Source organism: Ursus arctos, unplaced genomic scaffold, assembly GCF_023065955.2.
Source record: "Ursus arctos isolate Adak ecotype North America unplaced genomic scaffold, UrsArc2.0 scaffold_24, whole genome shotgun sequence".
Lineage (NCBI taxonomy): Eukaryota > Metazoa > Chordata > Mammalia > Carnivora > Ursidae > Ursus > Ursus arctos.
Genome location: NW_026622919.1, coordinates 21,816,211 through 21,830,719, shown reverse-complemented (window position 1 = coordinate 21,830,719; position 14,509 = coordinate 21,816,211). Strand labels below are relative to the sequence as shown.

Here is a 14,509-nt window from a genome sequence, read left to right as displayed (position 1 = left end):
CTGGAAGTGTCTGGTGGGCAAATCATAGCTATAGGGGCCCTAGACGCAACCCGGTCCAAACTCCATTTTATAGAAGAGGAAACCCAGGTGCAGAGAAAAGAGGAAGTTGCCAAAGTCACCAGGAATTGGTGTTGGGCCTGATCTCCTGACTCCTAGATGCTGCTTCTTTCTCTGTCTCAGGCAGCTCCGGTTCCCGTTGGGCCAGACCCTGCTGCCCCTGCCACGCCCATGCATCCTAAGGCCATCTTCCTATCTGTCCATCTGTCTGTCTATCAGCCTCTTGTGGTCTTTCCTCACCTCCCGACTATATCTTTGGGTCATTCATCTTTCTCCTGTTCCCGTTCTAATGATGGATGAAGTTTCAAGGCTTCACCAAACCAACCAACCCATCAAGAGGGAAGGGAGATCTCAGCTCCCTCCTGAACCCCCGCCCCCGCCCAGAGAGCTTGGAGTCTTGGGGCTGGATGGCACCCCCTCATGTCCAGCTCCCTGCTGCCCTTTCACCAGGCCCGAGGGCTCCACCACTGATCTGAGCCAGGCTGTCCCTCCTTAGCGGCCCTCCCCTAGAATGTCCTACCCCCCACATCTCTTCTTCCCAGAAGACACCCCCACCTCCACACAGGCCCTTCCTCCAATCCGGCCGGGCCTGGTGAAAAAAACCCACTGGACTGAGAGTCAGCAGCTGCCCCCTCTGGCTTCCTAGTGCTTCCTCAAGTCCAGCCCATCTCTCCTGCCACAGAGAAAGTCCATTTTTCCTGGCTGAGTCTCTGGCAAAGCCGAGAAGACAGGGTGTCCTCTACTTAGAGATTTGATTCAAGTCTCTGCCTGCCCCTCTCTTTCTGGCCTCCCCAGGTGTCTACTACCCCAACCTGACTCTGAAGAGGGAGCCTTCAGCCAGGCCCCAGGCTGGCCACCTATCTATCTATCTATCTATCTATCTATCATCTATCTATATAATATATGTATATTATCATAACAAATCGGCAAAGAAAAGACAATCCTAGAAAAGAAAAAAATAAATGAATCTCTCATAATCCCACCACCAAGAGTCAAAGATTTTGCTCACAGCCTCACTTTATAAGTGGAGAAATAGGGCCAGAGAAGGAAAGTACCTTACTCAAGGTCACACAGCAAGTGAGACGCTGGGACAAGAAGCCCAAGTCTCCGGCGGTTCTCTGCGTGGTCTCCCTGAAAACTGGTGCTTCTGTACCAGCAACCACTTGCCACACCAATTTCCACTGCTCTCTGCCCTCATTTCCACCATCAGCACCCTTCCCCACCCTCCTTCTCCACAGGGATCCAGGCCGGTCTCACCTACACATGAGGACCATTAAAGTCAAGAACGCTGTCACAGATGCTGTGCCTGATGCCAGCACACCCCAGAGACACAGCAGCCCAACTACAGCATCTCCCTGGAAAGCCTGTGCCCCTGCTCCATCCCATTTAAGGGACGCCTATGTCCGTGAGGCATAACAGTCCATCTTCCCAATTCTCTCTGTCAAGAGGCTAGACTGCAAATTACCCACCTCCCCACCCAGAAGGTCTGGGTGCCTGAGGAGAATGGAAGGGAATGTAAAATTGCATGAAAAATGGTTCTTTTATAATACGAGAAACTCAAGGTAGACCTCAGAAAGGACTTCCAGGAGGGAGAGATGATTGTGGAGAACTGGTGTAGGGGAGAGGAGGGTGCAAATAGGAGCCCCCCACTATTCAGAGCCAGAGCAGCTGATGGCCAAAGGCCCCCCAGACAGCAGAGTGGGAGTGACAGGAGGATCCTGGAGACTGGGGAATGGGGGAGCAGCAAGTTGCTTCTTCCTGAGCCCAGGACTGTTCTCCAGGCTCCGAACAGGGAGAGGGAGGCAGTAGGACCGGCTGCTACAGAGCTTCCCTAGGAGAGATGTTGGGTCTCCACCATTCCCCTGGCTGCTCTGGCCCAGCCCCAAAACCTGAAATCTGACTCAGACCCAACCTGGGTCAGCTTGGGGCTGGGGTGGTGCTTGGGGGGCCAGAAGAGAAGGAGGTGGAAAAGCTGGGGCAGGAGGCACCCCAGACTCCCCATCTCATCAGAATTCAGCCTCCCTCAGTGGGACCAGGGGTTCCTATGACTCCCCCACTGTCCTCTTTGGGGCCAGAGCCCACTGCCTTATGTAGCCCCCTCTACTGGGGTCCCGCCAGTGTCCTTCCAGGAGGGAAGGAGAGGTGGGGGGGGGGGGGAAGCGTCGGGGTCTGATGCCTCCACCCTCACTCACACACCCTATGTGTTTAAGAAAGTGGGTCCCTGTCCACCTGCCACAGCCCACAGAGCTCCCGGCCCTCCGCGGACAGTCCCCCCACCAGCCCGACATCGCCGGCCCGTGGGTACTTGCCGGTGCCCACGGCCGCCTGCCAGCCCCCTCCCCGCCCCCGGCCCACGCCGACCAACTCCGGCCAGTCCTACCTGCTCCGGGCGGGGGGCTCAGCGCTCGGGCAGCCTCCCTGAGCAGCAGCACCAGGAGCCAGAGCTCTGCCCGCATGGTGGGTGCCAGGACCCGCCCCCGGCCCGCTGCGGGCCCCGGCCCCGGCGAGGGAGGGGCCGGGCTCGGGCGGCGCGGTCCCCGGGGCTGGCGCGCGGAGCGGTGGGCGGCGAGGAGGCGGCGGAGCGCTGGGCCTGGCTGGGCGGCGGGAGAGGCGCGGGCAGGCGGGCGGGCGGGCGGCGAGCGAGCCGAGCGGCGGCCTCCCGGAGCGCGGACGGGGAGGGGGCGGGGCGGGGGGGCGCGGCGCCTCCCGAGCGCTCCCGGAGTCTTCCCCGGTCCTCCCAGCCCTCCCGGAGCGCTCCCACTGCGGGGTGGGGGGGGGGGCTGGGGGCGGAGTAGGGGACAGGGCGGGGGACCCTGGGCTGGGAGAAAAGGCCCCCCACCCCGCACCTTAGCTCCTGCCTCCCTTCCCCTCCTCCACCCCCTGGGAAAGCCGCGGAGACAAGACCGGGGTGGGGTGGGGGAGTGCACACCCAGGGAAGGGACAGGCGCCCCTTTCCTCGGGCGGTGGACTCCTGCCATATGCACCCCCTCCCCCAGCTCTACTAGGCTTCCCGACTTTCTGGGCTGTTCCTCAGAGTTCTGTGGGTTTCTGATGCCCATCGCCACCCCAGGAATCTCTCCTTGCAGCACAGACCCCCCAGCTTCTCTCGCCAACAGAGCCCCGAATTCCACTCCCCTCCCCAGGGCTCCTCTCCCTTTTTCCCGTCACCCCCAGTTCCCAGCACCGTCTTGCCCACCAGCCTGGAGGACACGGGGGTGGAGGGGGCCTGGCTTACCCCTACTTTAAAATAGCCAGGACCTCCCCTCACCCCCAGAAGGTAACCGAGGCCACCCTTCTCTCTGGGGACCCCAGGCCTGTTCAGGGTCCCAATCGATCCTCAAAGCCGGCCCCCCAGAGCAAGAAGACGTCTCACCCCACCTGCCGCCACCTTAATGACAGACTCTGGGGATAGATCACCTTTTTTTTTCTTTCTTTCTTTCTTTCTTTTCTTTCAGGACAGAATAAAAATACCCGCAATTTAGGAGATTTAATAGACGGCGGGGAATCAGGTCAGGACACGAAGGTGCCTGTTCCCTCCCCTGACCTACTTCGTGCGATGGCAAGGAGCTGAGCACTCGAGGGTGGGAGAGTGAGGGGTGAGGGGCGGCTGGTTTCTCACGAGGCTGGGGCCTAGGGGCTGGACAGTGGCGGACAGGTAGGGGATGGACGCGGAGAGCCCTTGAGGGAATTCCCCAGGAAGAGGGACACGCTCGGGGACAAAAGAAGGAGTGTGGGTTGGAAGAGGGGGTTCCCTGACACTGAGGCCAAAGACAGGACCTGAGAAGGGAAACAAGAACTAAAGACTCTCTAATCTCTCAGAACCCCAGTTCCTCCTTCCTCTGGATCCAGGGTCCCAGAAACGACCTCCTCCAGCCCTAAACGCTAATCCTTTACAACGGGACAGGGCAAGGCCTGTCTGTAAATTCTTCTTCTTGTCTAACTCAAATCCCGATTTTGCCGACTCTCCAATAGGAATAGGCCGCCGCCTCCAGCCGCGGCTTCTTGCTGCCCTCTAGCGGCCAAGTGGCGAGCCGCGGTCTGTCTTACAAGGTCTCTTTAAGGGCTCGGACTGAAAACAGCAGCTTGGAAATAATTCGAAACAAGTGACGTGTAAATTTTTTTTAATGCAAGCCTCTAGAACTTGCGCGTACATCAGAATCACCTGGAGGGCTTATTTCAAATTCTAATTTCTGGGCACCACCCCCAGATTTCTAATTCAATAGTTCTGGGAAGAAGCCGAGAATCTGCATTTCTAACACGTTCCCAGGTGGTGGTGCTAGTCCGGGGACCACATTTTAAGAGCCATTGCTTGAAAATTCCCGCTGCATTTCTAACACGTTCCCAGGTGGTGGTGCTAGTCCGGGGACCACATTTTAAGAGCCATTGCTTGAAAATTCCCGCTTCTTGCACTCTCTCGCGTCTTTCTTGCACCAGTTGTCTGCCCAAAAGAGAGGTGGCGAAAGCAATGTCAACATAAAATGGTGAACGGGGGGGAGAAATGACATATGGAGACAAGGACCTTCAGGGTCCAGAGAAAAGAATCGGAAAGGGGGCACCCGGATTTGAACCGGGGACCTCTTGATCTGCAGTCAAATGCTCTACCACTGAGCTATACCCCCTCTGCTGACGTTTGGGCACAGTAACCTCTTAGTGCTATGACTGCGCACGCGCCGTGACGAGCTTCGGAAAAGAAGAGGGATCCAATGTTTACAAAAGTTGGAAATAACACAATCTCAAAAGATTACTCGCCTGAACGCCGAACTTGTATCCCGAAGCTCTGAACTAAAGATTTCTACTGAATGGTGTAAGCAACATGGAGCTTGGAAATGTGGGAGGGGAAATCCCTCGAGATCCTTCGAGATCCCTGGTTTCGGGGACTTTCCCTGCGCCGAGGTCCCCCTCTCCTGCCCTGTCGGAGCCCCTCTATTGCCTCTTGGCCCCCCTCTCTTGGTCCTGCAGGCTCAGGCAGGCTTCTCTGGGCCTTCCTTCCCCAGCCCAAGCCCGGCCCTTAGATACTCGGTTTCCCTCCCGGGGAAGAGCCGTGGGGGTCACTGGCCAGGTGGACCTGGGGGTGTGCCCGCTTCCGCCCTAGCGCTTCGGGAGTGCGCAGTCTGTGCTGTCCCCCTAGGGTTAACCAGCAGCTTCTCGCCGTCGCACTGCGTCCCACCCGTAGACGCACACGCGGGCTGTGCGCCTGGATCTGCGGGGCCAAGACTCCATCGTCGCCGGCCTGAAAAAGGGGGGCGGCGGGGTCCCGGTTTGCATCCCCTCTCCCCTGCCAGGGAACTTTGAGTGGTGGACCGCAGGACAAAGAAAACACGAAAAGTCTGGCATGGAGAGGGGGCACCCGGATTTGAACCAGGGACCTCTTGATCTGCAGTCAAATGCTCTACCACTGAGCTATACCCCCGTCACGCCGCTTCGGTCTTATTAAGAATGGATTTCTGTAGTATAAGGGAAATGTTAAATTATGTTTTTGTCCGAAGGCTGTGTCAAAGTGACCTTATGAAAAGAACAGGTTGTGGGTTGAGTGGGGATAGCTAAAATTACTAAGTTCTTTTTCCACCACCACGCCTCAGGAAACCCACAGGATTAAGGAATCCTGGGCCTTCTATAGCTGTGTCCAGACTGTCCCCAAGATGTCCATGCCTGACTTGGGAGGGAGAGAAACCCATGGACTCCAGCACCATCTCAGGTCTTACGGGGCAACAGCGCGGCTCCCTGTATACAGATGGACAGCCTGGGTTTCGGTCCTGTCACCGGCTCTACCTCCATAGGAGTCCTGGGCTTCTCTAATCCCTAAGCCCCCCCAGCCCCCCCCCCATGAGTCAGCATCAATCCACTCCCTCCCCTAGACCCAAGTGGGGCGGAAAGCTCCCAGTCCTGGCAAGCCAGGAGCCAGTTACCTGGCCGAGGATGGTAGAGCCCAGCACCAAAGAACTGGCCAGTCCCCTAGCCAGATGGACCCTTGAGGCAGAACCCCCCTCCATTTCCAAGGAGGATTTCCCCGGACCTGATAGCCCCGTACAAAAGCCAAAAGCCAGTTTGAAGTGCAGGTAGCAGGAGCAGGCAGAAATAAGAGGTGAGCAGTTTCCAAAGGCATTTATTACACTTTTATAAAAATTCTAAAACAATGAAAAAATCATTATAAAAGACAGTCAAGATAGGTATGCTGTAGGAATTGGAGACGTTTGGGAGGAGTGGGGTTCACACTGGAAGGACTGGAGGGCATAAGGTGGGATGGCTTAACGCTCAAAAGCTGCGGTCAGAGCCAGCATCTCAAAGGGAAGGGAAAGGCATGGGAGGGGTGGAACTCCCCGCAGGGCAAGGGACTGTCCCCGTCTGGGATGTCCCGTCCTTCTTCTTCTCTCTTCCCACCAGTTTTGGCTCTGTCCTCCTTCCCCTGAGCCTGCCCCATCACCTTTCTGAAATCTCCTTTGCTCAAAGATGGCTAAGGGGCCAGAAAGCTGGGGAGGATATCGAAGGATTGGGGGTGGGGTTCTAGGAAATAAAGAGCAATTCTGGGGTCTCTTACTCCGTCCCCCATTTCTTTCCTCAAAGAGGTTGCAGGCTGAGGGCACAGGGCTCCACTTCCCAACCCCTCGACAGGTCCAACAGCTTGTCTGTGCCTCCAAGGATACCTGCTTCCCCCGAGGGAGAGGCAGCTCTTCTGCTGTCCTGTCTGCAGCAGGTCAGGGCAGGTGGTCGAGCCCCTCGGTGGCAGGGTTGGTTGGTGGCCTATGGCAATCTCATTGTCCATAGCTGACCCAGATCCCATTGGAGAACCGTAGAAAAGTCATTCTCACTTAGGTTTTCCACCTACATAGTCCAAGCAAAACCTCCCCGAGTTTTGGGTTGGCCTCAGGTTGGGACGTCAATTGGCAGTGGCCTGAGATTTCATCCACTGCAGCCCCGCAGGCAGCCTGTGGGGAAGAAAGAAGAGGGCGAGGATCAGTATATCCCGTGAGGATGATGGCCTCCGAGCCCACAGCCCCTACCCAGAGCTGATGGATATAAACAGACGGAGTACCCACTACACACCAGGCACCGGGCCAGGGGCTGGGGTTACTGGTGAAAACAGTGAAAACACTGGGGCTTACAGTCCAGCAGAGGTGATGGATGTGGGTTGGGGGAGGGAACGGCAAGGACACTGCCAGAAACGTGTGGTTCCTTGGGCTGACCCGCCTAAAGTCTCCAGGCACCTGGGTCCGCAGCCTGCTGCGATCCCACTTGAGAGAGAAGAGGAAAGAGAATTTTCCAAGCCTGATGCAAGGCCCTTTCTATGTGACCGTGACCCAGCTCCTTCCCATCCTTCAACAGCTGCTTTCTCAGCGGCCCCCTCCCTGGTACCTTGGCTAACATCGCAACATTTTGCCCATATACTTTCACTCTCCCTTTCCCACTTGATCTTTTCCGATCCCTTGCCACTTTTTGACTTACTATAGATTTTTCTTAATTTTATTGCTTATTGTCAGCTCCCTCTCCCTGGAAAGTAAGCCCCATGAGGGCAGGGGTGTTTGTGTTTTGTTCCGCACTGTTTCTCTGGTGCCTGGCACAGCGTCAGTGCTCAGTAAATGTTGAATGAATGATACCATTTACTCTCTACAGAAACCCTAAGAAGGACTCAGTATAATCGTCCTCCTCTTTACAGATGAGAAAACCCAAGGTCTGGAAGAGTCAGTGACTTCTGGCCGGAAGGCTTGGCCCCCAGGTCTTTCCATAGCTGTCTCCTCTCCCTTCTGGTCTCAGCCCAAAGGGGACCTCCTAGTAGAGGTTGTCCCTGACCACCAGAGCTAAATCAGACCCAAGGGGCGCCTGGGTGGCTCAGTCGTTAAGCGTCTGCCTTCAGCTCAGGGCATGATCCTGGGATCCTGGGATCGAGCCCCGCATCAGGCTCCCTGCTGGAAGCCTGCTTCCTCTCCCACTCCCCCTGCTTGTGTTCCCTCTCTCGCTGGCTCTCTCTCTCTGTCAAATAAATAAATTAGATCTTTTATAAATAAATAAATCAGACCCAACCCTGCCCCATCTCTCACTGTTAATCCAATTTCACTTTCTTCCTGTTTGTGCTTAGGGGGAGGGTCACCTCTCCCCACCAGACTAAGCCTCCTGAGAGCAGGCACTCCATCTCGCACACTGCTTACCCACAGCATCTCAGCTGTGGGTGCGTGCTCGCCTGCCTGGGCCCAGGAGCTAAGTGTGAGCCAGATTCTGTCAGGAGAGAAACAGGAGAAGGTTCTGATGGTCAGCTCTTCATGGGTTGGGCCAGACCCTGGAGGTCCCGGTGGGGCAGCCACTGACCCTTCCCCAGTGAGGGCACAGCAGCCCTGGATGTGCCATGGGTGGTCTTTGATGGTGCTGAGAGTGAGGAATTGAGAGATCTCCACGGTGGTCATGGAGTTCTTCATATCCTGCTTGTTGGCAAAGATCAGGACGGAAGCATCTCGCAGAGCCTGTGGACAGAGGAGTCCGGCCCCAGTCAGCCTGCCAGGGCCTAGTCTCCCTTCCCCCTACCCGCCACGTCCTCCCTAGCTCCCCTGCTGTCCCTGCGGGAGAGGCCCATGCCCAGGTGGGACTGGAATGGGGCAACCACATCTGCGGACACCGACAGCTCACGGGATGCCCGCCCACCAGCTCATAGGATCTGTACGACAGTCCCATGTGGCAGGAATTTGGTAAGCCTCCCCATTTTGTACTTGGGGAAACTGAGAAAAGTGAGGTGACCTGTCTGGGGGTCCCGCGGTGAGTGAGATGGCTTCTGCGACCAATTGCGTGGAAGGTATTCTGGCCCTTCATCTGGGGTAAATTAGCCCTGTCCCACCTGCTGGGCTCTCACACACTGGGGACTTGGGAACGAAGCTCAGAGAGGCTGAGTGAGTAGGCTGAGGTCCCACAGCTAGTACACCGGCCGTCTCCCAACCTCAGGGGCCTTACCTCATGGGCCAGCATCTTATACAACTCCTCCCGCGTGGCCCGCAGCCGATCCCGGTCCGTGCTGTCGATCACAAGGATGATGAACTGGCCAGCAGAGGACAGCTGTGAGCGGTGGCTTTCTCTTGAAGGAACACGTCTCCCGCCCGCTGTGCTCCCCCACCGGCCTCTGCATGCCCCAATGTAAGCCTCACGGAGAACTGGTCTGGTCTCAAGCTCTCACTGCCCTAGTCCCATTTTCATTCCCTTTTCCATCCAGACGGTGAGGGATCACAGCACGGCTCTGATTGTGTGCCAGGGGCGACGCTAGGCCCTGCGCGTTGGTGACTGCATTCAGGTCCCACCGCAGCCCCGTGCAACTGGACTAGGCTTAGCACCGTGTCCAGATGAGATGGGTTCAGCGAGACGACAGATCTTGCCCCAGGACACACAGCTGGTAAGTAGCGGTGCTGGCATCCGCTCTGGGTCTCACTCTGGGGAGGAAACCACTGAATCTACTCTTGCCAGAGTGAGACTGTAAGGCCCCCAGAGAGCAAGGGCCTACCCCAGGCAGTGGATCACCCAGAAAGCTGCCGGCGAGCAGACAAAGAGACAAAGCTGCCAAGAGGTATTCAAAAATGTTAACAATACACTGTGCTGCATTAAGGATTTGAAACATATGCGTTAGCTCTTGTTTTATTATTTCCTTTTCACAACAATTCAGGGCAGTTATTATTACAGTCTCCACCTCACAAAGTGGGGGAGCCAAGGCTCAGAGAGGTTAGTGACTGGCTCACGTCACACAGCAGCCTTCAAGGCCCCTCCAGCCCCCGCACGCTGCTCACCTCGGTGTTGGCGTAGTACGTGTCCCAGGTAGAGCGCAGAGCTTCCTGTCCCCCTATGTCCCACACGAGGAAGTGTGTCTTTTGCAGAACAATCTCCTCCACGTTGCTCCCGATCGTGGGAGATGTATGGACCACCTCATTCATCAGGCTGGGGAAGGAGGAGAGGCTACCAAGAGCTCATCCCATTCTGCTCCCTCCCGGGTCTGGGCCCCCCCACCCCTCTGCTCCCGAGTCAGGCTGAATCTAACTCAGAGCAACTCGGCCCAGGCTGGCCTAGCCTCTGGGCACAGGGGAATGCAGGCAGGAGTGCGACCGAGTCCTGCCCGGGCACGGACCCCAGAGATGGGAGTCATATTAGAGCTGTGTCCCCTAACTTTAACATGCAGCTGAATCACCTGGGAGTCTTGTTAAAATGCAGATTCTGATCAGTGAGTCTAGGCTGGGGCCCAGTGTTCTGCACTTCTAACAAGCTTCCAGATGACGTCAATGCTGCTGGTGTGCGGACCACGTTTTGAGCAGCAAGGGATTGGGAAAATGAGACAGATGCAAGCAAAGGCCATCAGAGAGGTGCTTTGTTTAACAGAGAAAACACGCACATTTTTATATGTAGGGGTGCTTCTGGAAGATCTAGGAGTCAGGGGTGATTGGGAAACTTACTTTTCACTGTATGTGCTTGTAATGTTCGATGTTCTCTTTTCTTCTGGTTTAAATAAACATTTACGTATATTTCGTTTTCAGGGCATAATTTTCCTGAGTAAATACTCTGGAGGCTCCAAAGGGGGAGAGATGCCATCCAGAGAGTGGATATTGGGAAAGGCTCCGATGGATACCCAGCGCATATGCCAGACTCTGCTAGATCGGGAGCGGCAGAGCTCAGCCAGACTCAAAACGGGCCCTCCGCTTTGGGTTTGAAGAAGGGGAGAAAGTTAAGAGGCAAAGGTGGGGTGCGGAAGTCAGGAAAGAGGGACCCGCCGCTAGGGGGAGCGAAGAGCAGGGAGGCAGGAAGGGAAGTCAGTTTCTGACAGCCTCAGGCCTGCAACAGGGTCTGGTAGGGGCGGGGGCGGGGGTGAGGGTGGCGGGGAGCATTGGGGTCGCCCATACCGGGCAGGATTCAAACGCCAGGCGAGGGGCCACAGAACTGAAGGGTCACTATGCCAGGAAGATCACACTGCTTCCTCGCACCATCACTCCTCCTGGCTACTGGAAAACCCGAGAACCCAGGGAAGGGCTCCGGTGATTGGTTCAAACGTCTGTCAGTCTGATGGGAAGACCCAACCCCTCCACCTCTTTCCATCAGAGAATCACTTACAGCTGGTAGAGAATGGTGGTCTTTCCCGCATTGTCCAGTCCCACGATGATAACCTTGTGCTCTGGAGGCATCCGGGGGGGAAGGGCAGCGTCAGGGCCAAACTCAATCACCACCGGCCTGAGTGCCCCACCAGGTTTCCCAGGAAGGAGATGAGTGTTTCCGGAGAGCCGGGAGACCTCTGCTCACTGTACCACTTCTGCTCCCCTGCACCCCTCCCCAACAAAAACCCAACAGGACAGGTTTCCTTCCCCCCGACCCCCGACCCCAGACACCCGCGCCGCTCCTGGACAGTGGAAATGATTGCTGAGCCCCGCCTCCCTCGCTCCACGTTTCCAGAAAAGCGGTTGTCCGAAAGGTCCGGGGCGCTCCGGGCTTGCCAAGAGAAGGGGTCTAGAGAAAGAGCCGCAATCGCAGGAAACCCGCGGCCGTTTTTAGCCAGGAGGACGGAGGCTCGCCGAGCCCTGCGCCCCGGGGTGCACCGAAGCGCGCCCCTCGCGAGGAGCGGGCGGGGAGCGGTTATGGGAGGGAACAGGGGAGACGGCGGAGCCTGAAAGGAGTGCCCACGCAGGACCTTCGGAGCCCGAGGTCCCCCAGCGCATCCGCCCCGACCCCAGATTCGGGGAGCCCCAGGTGGGAGCCGGATCAAAGCTGTCGCTTGAACGCGGTGTGCGCCCTTTACCCTGGTTCCCGAAGATGCCCATCAGCTTGGCGATCAGTTGTCCCATGGCGCTCCCAGGCCAGAGAGGGGCAAGACTCAGCGACCTTCGGGGGTCCGGGTCGAGCCTGGGTGCTTAGAACCCCGCCCCCGGGGAGGGCCGAGCGAGTTTTGCCTATGAGGTCACGCAAGCCCGACGAGTCACCTGCGGGACCTGGGAATCCCCTGGGACACTGGCCCCTGGCGGGCACTACGAATGACAAGGAACAGGATACTTGTCCAGAGCCCTGGAGGTGCAAGGAAAATGGGGTCCAGACTCCACATCCTCCCTTTTTCCTGAGAAAACCCCAGAGGTTCTCTGGTGAACCTCTCCCCCACTGCATCAAGGAGGACCAGCAAAGTGACTCACTACCAGGCCCCAGCTCTCCCTTCTCCAAGTGCCATGTCTGGGGCACTAAACTGAAGCAAAACCCTATCTTCTGTACCTGCCAGCTTTGTGAAGCAGATGGCTTACTGATCCTCTCTGAGCTGGGAAAATATTCCAAGCCTCAACAGATCTCTAGTGGTTTCACTAGTGTGGGTCTTTTAGGCCCACTCAAAGTGAGTTCCCTTAGGGAAGGGTAGGGTCTCCCTGCCTTTTGGAGGTCCCTTGGGGATAGGCAACTTCCTGGAATAAATCAGTACTGCTTCTACGATTCATTGGCAAACTGACTACTGCGGCACGGCTCCCAGACCAGGGGGGATGGACGTCTGAAGACAGGGACGGAGCACAAAGTGAGATCTCGTAGCCAGAGACCCTGCAGAGGGGTACCGATGCCAAGAGCCAGCAGAAGAGGACCTGGGCCAAGAGAGAGCCAGGAGGGGGGGACTCTTGTGAATTTCCTTCTTTGCTTAAACTGGGAAAAACCAGAGAACGAAAAGAGAAGTGGAAAGGCAAACCAACCTCAGGCTGAGGGGGCAGTTAGGAGAGGCCAGTTACCACACAGGAGAATCCACTCCTTCTGCCGCCCACTGCCACGGCCCTCCCGGAGCCCACGAGCACTTGTCTCCCTCCCTCTGCCTCCCCCTGATTCAGCACAGCCCTAGTCACCTTCGGAAAGCACAGCTCGCAGTCCGTCCCTCCACAGCTCACAAACCTTCAATGATTCCCTATTGCCTGCTGGATCCAGATCAGCCACCTTACCTGATATTCAAGTGCCTCTGTGAACAGCGGCCACCTGCCTTTGCAGGTGATCCCCCACCTTCTGCATCCGCTGGTCCTTGCCCACACATGCCCAGCTCCTTCCGACCGCGCTTTTGCTTCTGTTTCCTCCACCGGGATGTCTTTCACCTTCTCAGAAAGGTGCATTCCTAAAAGCCTTTGGCTGCCTGCCATAAAAGCCACCTACTTCCCAAGCCCTGGCCTGGTTCTCCAGACAAATGGGGCTTCTCTCTACCCTGAGATGGGTTGGTTTCTGCCAACTAGCTGTGAGGCCTGGAGGGTGGGGTTCGTGTTTTGTTCACCTGTGTTCTCGCCCCACTCCCGGCCTGGTCCAGTGCCTGGCACACAGTAGGACCGTGCTGCTATTGGAGTGAAGTACAATGAGCGATGCTAGAGCCTGGGAAATGATGTTTCGAGCATTAAAGAAGTGTGAGCACGAGTTGAAGAGGAATGAAGAAGGCTGGGAAGCGCATGGAGAGCAGAGGGAAAACAGTTGGCTAAATAAGGAATTCTCATCCACCCGCCTTGGTGACTGGAGTTAGAGGGAAGGAGAATTGACTACCAGAGCCCATTTCAGCCCCAGGAAAGAAGGAGCGCTGGGTGCGATAGGGTGGGGGCGCAGAGGGTGCTGGGGGAAGCAGCAATATTTTAAACATTTTTGCCATCTGTTTCCGGGGTGGGGGGAAAGGAAGGCCTTAGTGCATCCTGCCCCCCCCCCCCAACTACCACCACCAATTGCAGAATTGAAAGTGAAGTTCTGCTCACTGGAGCCCATTCAGTGCACAGGCAGGAGCTGCCTCTGGGGCCAGGCCTAGAGCCTGGGTCTTAGGGGGCATTCGTTCATTCATTCGACAAACATGAGTCAGGAGTTAGGAAACAGGCCAAGGAGACAAAACTGACCCGGTCTGGGTCTTTCAGAGCTTACCGTCTAGTGGGAGAGAGAAATACACATATCAAAAAATAAAACCAAACAAAACCCTGAGAGACAGGAGGTAGGAAGGCACACTTTCTGCACATGTGATTATCGAAGCTAAGGCAAGATTTTTCTCTCGGGTACCAGCCGGGACACCCTCTGCTCCCAAGGCCGTGCAGGTCCCGGCTCAGCTTCCTTGATTTTTTGGAAGGTGGAAACCTTCAGCCACACCCCGAACTGAGGCCTCTCTGACCTCAGCTCAGAAGCTGGACAGAAGTTACTGGTCAAGGAAGGAGATGAGAGGTCCCAGATAGGAGGGGTCCCCAGCGCCTCAGTTCCCAGCTCCCGGAGGTGGCTGTGGTGGTAGCACCAGCCTCTCTAGACCTGATCGCAGCCGACTTCACGGTTGTTGAAATCCTCACCTGCTGACAACTAGCAACTTGCTGAATGTTCATCAGTGGAGGGTTGTGGTTACCAAAAGACAAGAATCTCTCTTTCTTCATCTCTCAGCATCTCTAAGCCTACCTAGAAATGCCCCCGCCTGCAAGTTCCGGGCAAATGCAATTTCAGGCAGAAGGCACATGAAGAGGAGACAAACATATTCAGACATCTGCTTCTTCCT

At 56.5% G+C, this 14,509-nt stretch overlaps 2 protein-coding genes and 2 non-coding genes across 4 annotated transcripts in view; all 4 read right to left on the bottom strand.

The window, feature by feature from the left end:
* Positions 1-2,587, bottom strand: part of PLXDC1 (plexin domain containing 1) — a 55,985-nt gene extending 53,398 nt beyond the window's left edge. Inside the window, exon 1 of the mRNA XM_026512987.4 lies at positions 2,438-2,587. Coding sequence (XP_026368772.1) covers positions 2,438-2,513 — 76 coding nt within the window. The 5' untranslated portion in view covers positions 2,514-2,587. The remainder of the gene's footprint in view (positions 1-2,437) is intronic.
* A 2,017-nt stretch (positions 2,588-4,604) lies between these two features.
* Positions 4,605-4,676, bottom strand: TRNAC-GCA (transfer RNA cysteine (anticodon GCA)). Its single transcript has one exon. It is a non-coding gene; the product is annotated as a tRNA-Cys (tRNA).
* Positions 4,677-5,395: 719 nt separating this feature from the next.
* TRNAC-GCA (transfer RNA cysteine (anticodon GCA)) lies at positions 5,396-5,467 on the bottom strand. Its single transcript has one exon. It is a non-coding gene; the product is annotated as a tRNA-Cys (tRNA).
* Positions 5,468-6,143: 676 nt separating this feature from the next.
* On the bottom strand, positions 6,144-12,053 carry ARL5C (ADP ribosylation factor like GTPase 5C). Its single transcript, XM_026512983.4, has 6 exons — positions 11,798-12,053; positions 11,119-11,179; positions 9,810-9,957; positions 8,989-9,072; positions 8,356-8,507; positions 6,144-6,980 (listed from the first exon to the last, which is right to left on the bottom strand). Exons 1-6 carry the CDS (start codon positions 11,841-11,843, stop codon positions 6,932-6,934), a joined length of 540 nt encoding a protein of 179 aa, XP_026368768.3. The 5' UTR covers positions 11,844-12,053; the 3' UTR covers positions 6,144-6,931.
* Between the last annotated feature and the right edge of the window lie 2,456 nt (positions 12,054-14,509).